The 10,741-nt window shown below is 42.9% G+C and overlaps 1 protein-coding gene across 1 annotated transcript; it reads left to right on the top strand.

The window, feature by feature from the left end:
* The first annotated feature begins 1,413 nt into the window (after positions 1-1,413).
* On the top strand, positions 1,414-4,238 carry LOC105259981 (lysine-specific demethylase 4D-like). The gene is made up of 2 exons (XM_023239324.2): positions 1,414-1,418; positions 2,063-4,238. Exons 1-2 carry the CDS (start codon positions 1,414-1,416, stop codon positions 4,059-4,061), a joined length of 2,004 nt encoding a protein of 667 aa, XP_023095092.2. The 3' UTR covers positions 4,062-4,238.
* The last annotated feature ends 6,503 nt before the right edge of the window (positions 4,239-10,741 follow it).

Raw genomic sequence — 10,741 nt, 5'->3', positions numbered from 1 at the left:
TATTTTTAATTTGTTGATTCCACACATAAGTGATACCATGCAGTATTTGTCTTTCTCTATCTGGTTTATTTCACTTAGCATAATGCCTTGAGGTCTACGTTGTCCCCAAAGCCAGATTTGCATCTTGCTCAGGACTGAATGGTATACCCTTGTGTGTGTGTGTGTGTGTGTGTGTGTGTGTGTGTGTGTATCACATCACATCTTCTTTTTTTTAATAGGGAGGTTGAGAGTTATTTTTTATTAAAGATTAATGACCATATAGTATTATACTGGTTTCAGATGTACATTACAATGACTCAACAATCCTTTTTCAAAATAAGTTTACTGTCAAATCGGCTTACATACAACACCCAGTCCTCATCCCAACAAGTGCCCTCCTCAATGCCCATCACCACTTGCCCCTCTCCCCCACACCCCATCAACCCTCAGTTTGTTCTCTGTATTTAAGAGTCTCTTATGGTTTGCCTCCTTCCCTCTCTGTAACTTCTTTTCCCCCTACCCTTCCCCCATACGTTATGTTTCTCAAGATCCACATATGAGTGAAAACATATAATATCTGTGTTTCTCTGACGGACTTATTTCATTTAGCATAATACCCTCCAGTTCCATTCACATTGCTGCAAATGGCACGATTTTATTCTTTCTCATTGCCAAGTAGTATTCCATTGTGTATATAAACCACAATTTCTTTATCCATTTGTCAGTTGATGGACATTTAGGCTCTTTCCATAATTTGGCTATTGTTGAAAGTGCTGCTATAAACATTGGGGTACAAGTGCCCCTCTGCATCAGCACTCCTGTATCCCTTGGGTAAATTCCTAGCAGTGTTATTGCTGGGTCATAGGATAGTTCTATTTTTAATTTTTTGAGGAACCTCCACACTGTTTTCCAGAGTGGCTGCACCAGTTCGCTTTCCCACCAAGAGTGCAAGAGGGTTCCTGTTTCTCCACATCCTCGTCAGCATCTAGAGTCTCCTGATTTGCTTGTTTTAGCCAATGACTCAACAATTCTATGCATTACTTAGTGCTCATCATGGTAATTGTGCTCTTTAATCCCCATCACCTATTTCACCCATCTCCCTACTCACCTCCCTTCTGGAGACCACCAGTTTGTTCTCTGTATTTAGGAGTCTGGTTTTTTGTATATCTCTTTTTCCTTTGCTTGTTTATGTGTTTTGGTTCTTAAATTCCACATGTGAGTGACATCATATGGTATCTGTCTTTGACTTATTTCATTTTACCACAGTTCACTCACTAGGTCCATACACATGGTTGGAAATGGCAGGATCTCATTCTTTCTTACGGCTGAGTAATATTCCATTGTATAGATACCACTTCTTCCTTATCCATTCATTAATGGATATGCACTGGGGTGCGTCCATATCTTGCTATTGTGAATAATGCTGCAGGAAGCATGGGGTACAGACGTATCTTCGATACTGTTTTCAGTTTCCTTCAGGTATATACCAGGAAGTGGATTGCTAGATATCATATGGTAGCTCTATTGAATTTTTTGAGGATCCTCCATACTATTTTCCATAGTGGCTACATCAGTTTACATTCCTACCAACAGTGCAGTTTTTGCACTGAAATTCCAATTTGAAGTTAACGTCGCTACACCGATTTTGTTTACTTTGATGCTACGTTAGTGTTTCTTTTGTCATTCCTTTATTTTCAAATATTTTGTGCTCTTTCCTTTAGATTTAGCCTTCAAACTTTCTCGAAGAGGCTCTCTGCTCCAGTGAGGTGAGGCGCCACGCATGCACTGAGGCAGGTACATCAGGAGAAGCCTCAGAGACGCGCGGCTCCAACTGAGGAAGCCTCAGAACCGCAGGCTGAGCCAGGACTTGGTGCAGAGGGCGTGCGCCACTGGGAAACACTCTATTTCCTTCCAGCGCGAGATGCTGCCCAGAGTGGCATCCCCCACCCCGTGAACAGGCAAGCCTGGAAGAGATATCACTTCATTTGTTTAAAATTTCAAGTCCCAACTACTGCCTCACTCACATGACACAGCTTTTTTTTTTTTTTTTTTTTTTTTTTTAAATAAAGAAAGACTAGAGAAGGTATTATATTACCCCCCTGCTTCCTCGGGTATCTAAAACATACCTGAGACCCCAGGAGTCAGTTACTTATTACATTGCAGCCATGAAGCAGCCTAAGAACCCAAGTTATACAATCATGACCTTTCACCCAACCACGGAAGAATTTAAAGATTTCCCTAGATATATTGCGTACATGGAATCCAAAGGGGCACACCACGCAGGCCTGGCCAAGGTGATTCCCCCCAAGGAATGGAAAGCCAGGCAGACCTATGATGATATCAGTGACATCTTAATTGCAACTCCCCTCCAGCAGGTGGTCTCCGGGCGGGCAGGTGTGTTTACTCAATACCATAAAAAGAAGAAAGCCATGACAGTGGCGGAGTATCGCCAATTGGCAAACAGCGGAAAGTATCGGACTCCGCCACACTCGGATTTTGAGGATTTGGAGCGAAAGTATTGGAAAACCCGCCTGTACGATTCTCCGATTTATGGCGCTGACATCAGCGGCTCCTTGTTTGCGGAAAACACTCAACAGTGGAACCTTGGCCACCTGGGAACCGTCCAGGACCTGCTGGAGCAGGAGTGCGGCGTGGTCATCGAGGGCGTCAACACGCCCTACCTGTACTTTGGCATGTGGAAGACCACCTTCGCCTGGCACACGGAGGACATGGACCTTTACAGCATCAACTACCTGCACTTCGGGGAGCCCAAAACCTGGTACGCGGTGCCCCCGGAGCACGGCCGGCGCCTGGAGCGCCTGGCTACCGAGCTGTTCCCGGGCAGCGCCCGTGCCTGTGACGCCTTCCTGCGGCACAAGGTGGCTCTCATCTCGCCCACGGTCCTCAAGGACAACGGGATCCCCTTCAATCGGATCACTCAGGAGGCTGGCGAGTTCATGGTGACGTTTCCCTATGGCTACCACTCTGGCTTCAACCACGGCTTCAACTGCGCAGAAGCCATCAACTTCGCCACCCCGCGATGGATCGATTATGGCAAAGTGGCGTCTCAGTGCAGCTGCGGGGAGGCCAGGGTCACCTTCTCCATGGACGCCTTCGTGCGCATCCTGCAGCCTGAGCGCTATGAGCTGTGGAAGCGCGGGCAGGACCGGGCTGTTGTGGACCACACGGAGCCCACCTCGCCAGACAAGGGGGAGCTCAGCGCCTGGAGGGAGGCCCAAGCTCCCCGGAGAGCCCTGCTGGGCCTGAGGCACCTCCCACCCTGCCGGGCCACGCGCACCCCTCGGCCTGTGGCCGCTAGTGGTGGGACTGGCCGTCGCACCCCAATGCGCCTGGCCTCCCCACGCTCCTTGCCGGCCCAGAGTTCTTCCTCTGATGCCCAGTCTGGGCTTGTCCCCGCCTGCACTTCCCAGGAGGCTGGCCCCACCCGACCACCGACCCCGATTCCCTCTGCCCGAGATGTTCATCCTTCAATGGGCAGATGTGGTCCTGGTTGTCGTCCTTGGGAACAAGGGGCCCGGGGGCCCAGCATCCAGGCCCGGGCCAAGAGGCGTCTCTCGGTGGGAACAACGCACACAGCCCAGTACCCTGAGGCTCTGCCCCTCCCTATGAATGGACTCTTCATGGTCAATCCTGAACCACTGAGCCCCAGACACCAGTTTTATGCTGAAGCTTCTGGGTGCTGTTGTGCCCCTGATCTTCAACCCTTAGGGCCTCCATTGGATCCTGAGAATGCAATGCACCCTGGCCCTTGCCTGCTATCCCTGGACAACATCACAATCAACTTCTCTGACAATGTCCCACTGACTTGCCCCAATGTCACTGGGACTCAGAGAAGATTCCCCAAGGACTCTGATGGGGATCGCAAGGCCCCTGTGAACCTCCCTGAGGTTGTAATGATGGACCACACTTATGCCTCTATGAATCTGACCCCAGCTCCAGTTGCCAGACCTTCCTGCACCCCTGACTGTGATCCTCTGGGTTCAAGTCTGAGGCAGTTGCCCTCTTTGAGCCCTGGGATGTGTTCACCACCCATGGAAGATCTCCAGCCTTTGAGCTCATGACTATTGAAGATTTTGCCCAGTACGGCTGTATCTGACCCTCAACCCCAGGAACCACAGAAGCTCTCAGGCCCACAACAATTCTGTGCTGGGCCTGTCCCAGGGGTGCTTTATTTTCTAGAAAAGACGCATCCCCACAGATGCCAGATACTGTCTCCTGCTATGACAACCAGGACGCCCAGGGGCTCCCAACAGCTGTTGTAGTACGTTGTAGTACTTCTCAGGGAATCTCAGCTCACTCCTGAGCATGGAAAGGTCTTTGGTCTGTGCGTTGGCCTAGATGTCATGGTGCTGCTTGTTTGTGATATCGCCCTAAGGATATTTCGCCCACAGTAATTTGGGGCTACATTGGGTGATGCTGAGAATCGGAGCCCTTTCATCCCCATATTGTATCTGGGCCTCTGAATCATGATGCTGGCTTCCACTGGACATGCTTCATGCCACTGCTCATGTTGAAACTAGACCTAATTGAGTCTGTCAGCCAATTCTGCCTCAGGGATCTTTGTAACTTTATTTTCTTAAAGTTGCATCTGCAAAGCAAGGAAAGTCTAAAATCCTTAACATATATTTTCAGTATCGAGATTATTTATGAGATACCTTCTTAAAAACAAGACAACACGTCCTAAATGGAGTGTCTTATGCTAAACGCCATGTCACTAAACAGAGACTTCATTTGTGTTTAAATGGAGAAATGGAGGCTTCATCCAGTTAATCAGGAATCGTCTGATCAGTATCAGTTAGGTTATCTGCTGATAGACTCCTTCCATCCTCTAAAGGAATGTAACCCCCATAATCAACTCAATTTTTTTTTGCCTAGTATAATTTCCTTCTTCCTCTTCCTTTCTGCCTATAAAAGTCTTTCATTTTGGAGCTCCTTTCTATTGGCTAGATCGGACGCTGCCTGATTCGAATTGATTTCTTGCTCAAATAAACTTTTACAATTTTTACTCTGCCTCCAGTTTTCTTTGAACAGTCTGAAACAAGAGTGTCTAGAAGAGTTAATAGTGAAAGAACAAGCAAAACAATACCAAGTAAAATACAAACAGAAAATAGGGGTCATGGATCTTTGTATCAGACAGATTAGACTCAAGGGCAAAAGGTACACAGAAAGGCTTTTTATGAGGCCTATGGCTAAATTTCACCCAGAAAATACAGCAGTCATGAATATCCATGCAACTTTGACAAAGTATAAATTACTTTCTAGACGAAAGGTTAATTTAAAAACATAGCTTAGGGGCGCCTGGGTGGCTCAGTCGGTTGGGCGTCCGACTTCGGCTCAGGTCACGATCTCGCGGTCCGTGAGTTCGAGCCCCGCGTCGGGCTCTGGGCTGATGGCTCAGAGCCTGGAGCCTGCTTCTGATTCTGTGTCTCCCTCTCTCTCTGCCCCTCCCCCGTTCATGCTCTGTCTCTCTCTGTCTCAAAAATAAATAAAACATTAAAAAAATAAATAAATAAATAAAAACATAGCTTAAAAAAAAGTTGAGAGAATCGCATTAAAATACGAGAATTTAAGTTACCATAGTTATAATTTATAATAATAATAATAATTTATAATAATAGACACTTGGTCTTCATCCCTGCCTCTGGTATAGAGCTCCTAAAACCCTTGGAATCTCCTAAGAAATACGAGTGATAAGGTGTCTTTTGTTGTGTTAATGATACAATTTTTGGAAAGTCCCAAGTCATCTTAATGTGACTGACCAGAGGAATCAACCTTGTGAATGGATGGTTGGAACTTTCACTCCCACCCCCTTGACCTCCAAGGGAGGGGAAGAGAGACTGGAGGTTGAGTCAGTCGCCAATGGCCAATGATTTAACCATTCAGGCTTATGTAATGAAGCCTCCCTAAAAGCCTGAGCAGAGTGGGTTTGGAGAGCTCCTAAGTCCGTGAACACCTTGGGGTGCTGGGAAAGCCGTGTGCCTGGAGAGGGCCAGGAAACTCTGCACACGTTCCCTCTACCTTGCCCTGTGCATCTTTTCCATCCAGCTCTTTCTGAGTCCTATCCTTTCATAAAAAATGGAGATCTAGTAAGCAAAATGTTTTCTGATTTCTGTTAGCCATTCTAGTGAGTCAGTCAAACTGAAGAAAGGGGTTGAGGCAGCCTCTGATTTATAGCCAGTTGGTCAGAAGTATAGGCAAGTACGGGGTGGGGTGCAAGGGTTGGGGGTGGGGGAGCGTGGCAGTCTTGACCCTTTAACCTGTAGGGTCTGACACTATCTCCAGGTAGATAGTTTCAGAAATGAGCTGAATTCTCAGACATGGTAGTGTTCTGAGCATTGGTGGTGGTGCTGGTGTGGGGAAACTGGAACACATATTGTAATTGGATGTTCAGGACCCCTTACTTAGTGCAAGACAGAAAAAATGGACAAACTTAATGATGTTGAAAACTTAACATTAACAATAAAGGCAGACTTATGAACCTGGTCATAGACAATACTTGCTTTTGTGAAGTGCCAATGGATCAATCGCAAAAACTGACATATATTAGTGTGAAAAAAATCAATAAATTCCCTAAACAAAGAAAAAATCAAACAGTAATTATCATGCGATAAAACTAGAAATTAACTTAAAAAATTTTTTTAATGTTTATTTATTTTTGAAAGAGAGACAGAGCACGAGTGGGGTAGTCAGATATAATATATAAATATATATATAAATATATATAATATATAAATATTATATATAAATATATATAATAAATATTATATATACATATAAATATAAATAAATATATATAAATAAATATATATAAATAAATAAATATAAATAAATATAAATAAATATTATATATATAATAACTATATATAATATATATAAATATATATTATATATATAATAGTCACATGTTATTTATGAACACTTACACAAAAGTTTTGAATTAAAAATTAGCTAAGACAGTGTAACTATATTATAAAAATAACCCAATGACTAAATGGGATTTATTGCAGGAGGGTAATGACAGTTTAAACTAAGAAAATCTGGTAATATAACTTACCTAATTAATAGATCCAAGAAGAAAAGTTGAATGACAATTTTCATAAATGTTGATATGCATTTGACAAAATTCAACACTCAGTCTTGTTTTATTTATTTATTTATTTGTTTGTTTGTTTGTTTATTTTATTTGAGAGACAGTACACATGTGTGTGAGCAGGGAGAATGGGACAAAGGGAGAGAGAGAAACTTAAGCAGGCTCCATGCTCAGCATGGGTCTTGATCCCACAACCCTGGGATCATGACCTGAGCTGAAATCAAGAATCAGATGTTCAACCGACTGAGCCACCCAGGTGCCCCTCAGTCTTGTTCTAAGCACACCCCCATGTAAGAATCAGTGAATAACAATTCCTTAAAATGAAAACATTGTCTCTAGCTAGTTAGCTATTTTAGCCCCAAAGCCAACATTTTACTTAAGGTAGAAATATTTGAGACATTTCCACCAGTAATTAAAATAGAGTTAGAGGTATTAACCAATGCAAAATATTAGAACTGTAAGTGATGGAAGATAAGTGATAAAATTACTTTTTTTTTTTAAGTAGGTATGATTAAATACCTGGAAAACCCAAGGAGGAAGCTAGTTAAAGTTTTCTTTTTTTTTTCCCTCTTACTCTACCCTAGCAGGGCTCTGTGCAGCCCAGATTTTAATTCTTGCAAGACGAAGTCAATCAAAATTTTGTTGTTCATCTACAATGAGTAGCAAAAAGGTGAGAACTTAGAGAGCCCAACATTTGGGGATTTTCAATTAGGTGAAAAAAAATTGTTGGGTATATATTATGCAAACTGAAAGGATAGTCAGCATTGGTTAAGAATTCTTAAAGTCAAGATTTTAGAAAAGGTGAGATCTCAGGGTGACTAACTTGGGGTGAGGATAAAGATCATTTAATAAAAGGGAGGAGGTGAAGGAACCGAGTGATCAGTTTGCTGAAGGATGTTAAGGAAACTCTTGTGACCAGGGCACCTGGGTGGCTCAGTGTGTTAAGCTTCTGACCCTTTTTTATGTTTATTTTTATTTTTTTACTGTTTTATTTATTTTTGAGAGACAGAGAGAGACTGAACTGAGCAGGAGAGGAGCATAGAGAGAGGGAGACACAGAATCTGAAGCAGGCTCCAGGCTCTGAGCTGTCAGCACAGAGCCAGACACGGGACTTGAACTCATGAACTGCGAGATCATTGCCTGAGCCAAGGGCGGACACTAAACCAACTGAGCCACCCAGGCGCCCCAAACATCTAACTCTTGATTTCGGCTCCTGTCATGCATGATCTCACAGTTCTGTGAGATCGAGCCTCGAGTCAGGCTCTGCGCTGTCAGCTTGGGATTTTTTCTCTCTCTCTTTCAAAATAAATAAATACACTTAAGAAGAAAAGAAAAGAAAACTCTTGCGACCTTTGATGCTTTTCTTGTTTACTTCAGTGGTCGCCCACACACAGCCAGTACAATTGCTCCTGAACAACACGGGTTTGAACTTGGAGAGTCCACTAATACGTGGATTCGTTCCGAAAAATACAGTACAGTACTGGAAATGAGTTTGCTCTTCCTTTTAACTCTCTCAATAATATTTTCTTTACCCTAGTTTACTTTATTGTAAGAATTCGGTACATAAAACAAACAACACAAAATACGGGCTAATTGGCTGTTTATGTTATCAGTCAGGCTTCTGGTCAACAGTAGGCTATTAGTAGTTGAGTTCTGAGGGAGTCAAAAGTTATACACAGATTTCAGCTGTGTGGGGCATTATCACCCCTAACACCCGAATTGTTCAAAGGTCGGCCATATTTTAAACTTGCAGCTGTTCCCAGAACTTCCATTTTATCATTCCTCTCATTTTTGGCAGATGACCTTAATCCCTACTTCCTGATGAAGGTTCCGAAATGATCCCAGACCTCTCTCCTCTGAACTCCTGTAACACTCGGTAACACTTTATTGAGCACAAACAATATGCCAGGAGCCGTAGGCACCAAGCATCAAGGTGAGCGGTTCATTTAATGTACAAAATCACCGTATTGTCATTCTCATCACATAGATGAAGAAATAAAATTATGGAAAAGTTGGATACAATGCTTGAGGTCACCATTTAGTAAATATTAGGGTCAGTATTCAAATCGAGCTTGTCAGTTAGTGCTAATTCTGCATTTGTCTTAACTTCCCCATGGGAATAAACATCTTTTCAGGAAGGTCTAAGACTTGACTCATTTTTGTGTTCTCCATTAATCCTATCTCGATAACTTCAGCATTGTAGTCACTCAATTCATGTTGATTTGGGTCAATGATTTGGTGAAATCATCTAGCTAGTTTTCCCTCTTTCCTGACTAAAAGTTTCTCTACATCCTTGTTTCTACCTTTTTTGTGGCTTTCGATTTTAATTCTATCTTGAATTACAGTGAGGAGCCATGGGATTGGATTAGCATATAGCTGATTTAATTAAAACGCTATTATTGGAGGGCACCTGGCTGGCTGAGTCAGCAGAGCACGTGACTCTTGATCTCAGGGTCTTGAGTTCAAGCCCCTCTTTGGGTGTAGAGCTTACTTAAAAAATAAAAATAAAATAAGTAAAATGTTATTGGCTTATCAGCCCATTCCTTTTCATTTTGAGGATGGCTCCATTAAGAAAGCACTTTATGCGGCTGGGATTGTCTCATTTGAAATCAGGATTTCAGATCAGTGTAAGATAGGTTATATATTATTCTGTTCTTTTTTTCTTGTTAAATGTGTGAAGTTGGTAGAAAGGAAGAACTTTCTCTGTTACAGGTTTAAAGCTTCTGGTTTTCAGTTGTGGGACCAGCTTTATTTTTACATTGGAAATCTGATACAGTTTCCATTTCTCCTTGATTAAAAATGAATATATATAGGGGCGCCTGGGTGGCTCAGTCAGTTAAGCATCTGACTCTTGATATCGGCTCAGGTCATGATCTCGCGGTCATGGGATCAAGCCCAACTATGGGCTCAGTGCAGAACGTGCAGGCTGCTTGGGATTCTCTCTCTCCTCCTCTCTCTGCTCCTACCCCATGCATGCTCTTTCTCAAAAAAAAAAAATATATATATATATACACACACACACACACACACACACACACACATTTAGTTATTGTCTCATGGGTGGTAACTAGTTTTGCTATGTTGTCACGTTCAAAGTTTTAAAGACAGATTTTTATCAGGTAAAGTCTTCATTTTATGGGAAACTAAAGGAATAGACCAGAGTTGGACATGAATGATTTTGGAGGATAATGAAGGAGTAGATAAGAACAGTGCTGAGAGGATTCAATTTTTGATGGCACACGTAGAACCATCAATCCATGCTGCTTCATTGTGAGGTTGCATTCAAGGGGAAAAACATATTTCTGGATCTTAGAAAATGCTCATGTGAAATCAGGATCGCATATTATTGAACAGTTGCCTGTTTACTTCCCCATCCTCGTTCTTAGAAACAAACAAATAAATGTAAAAGAGATTAAGGCAAGAACTATTTACATTTGAAATAGAGTTTCAAATTCTTAAATCTTTACTTTTTATTTTAGCGATTAAAAACATTTTGGGGGCATCTGGGTGGCTCAGTCGGTTAAGAGTCCGACTTCAGCTCAGGTCATGATCTCACCTTTCATGAGTTCGAGCCTTGGGTCGGGCTCTGTGCTGAGAGCTGGGAGCCTGGAGCCTGCTTCAGATTCTGTGTCTCTCTTTCTCTGCCCTTCC

The sequence above is a fragment of the Felis catus genome, chromosome D1 (genome assembly GCF_018350175.1).
Source record: "Felis catus isolate Fca126 chromosome D1, F.catus_Fca126_mat1.0, whole genome shotgun sequence".
Classification (NCBI taxonomy): domain Eukaryota; kingdom Metazoa; phylum Chordata; class Mammalia; order Carnivora; family Felidae; genus Felis; species Felis catus.
The sequence above is the reverse complement of the archived record's forward strand: the minus strand, read 5'-3'. Positions and strand labels throughout refer to the sequence as shown.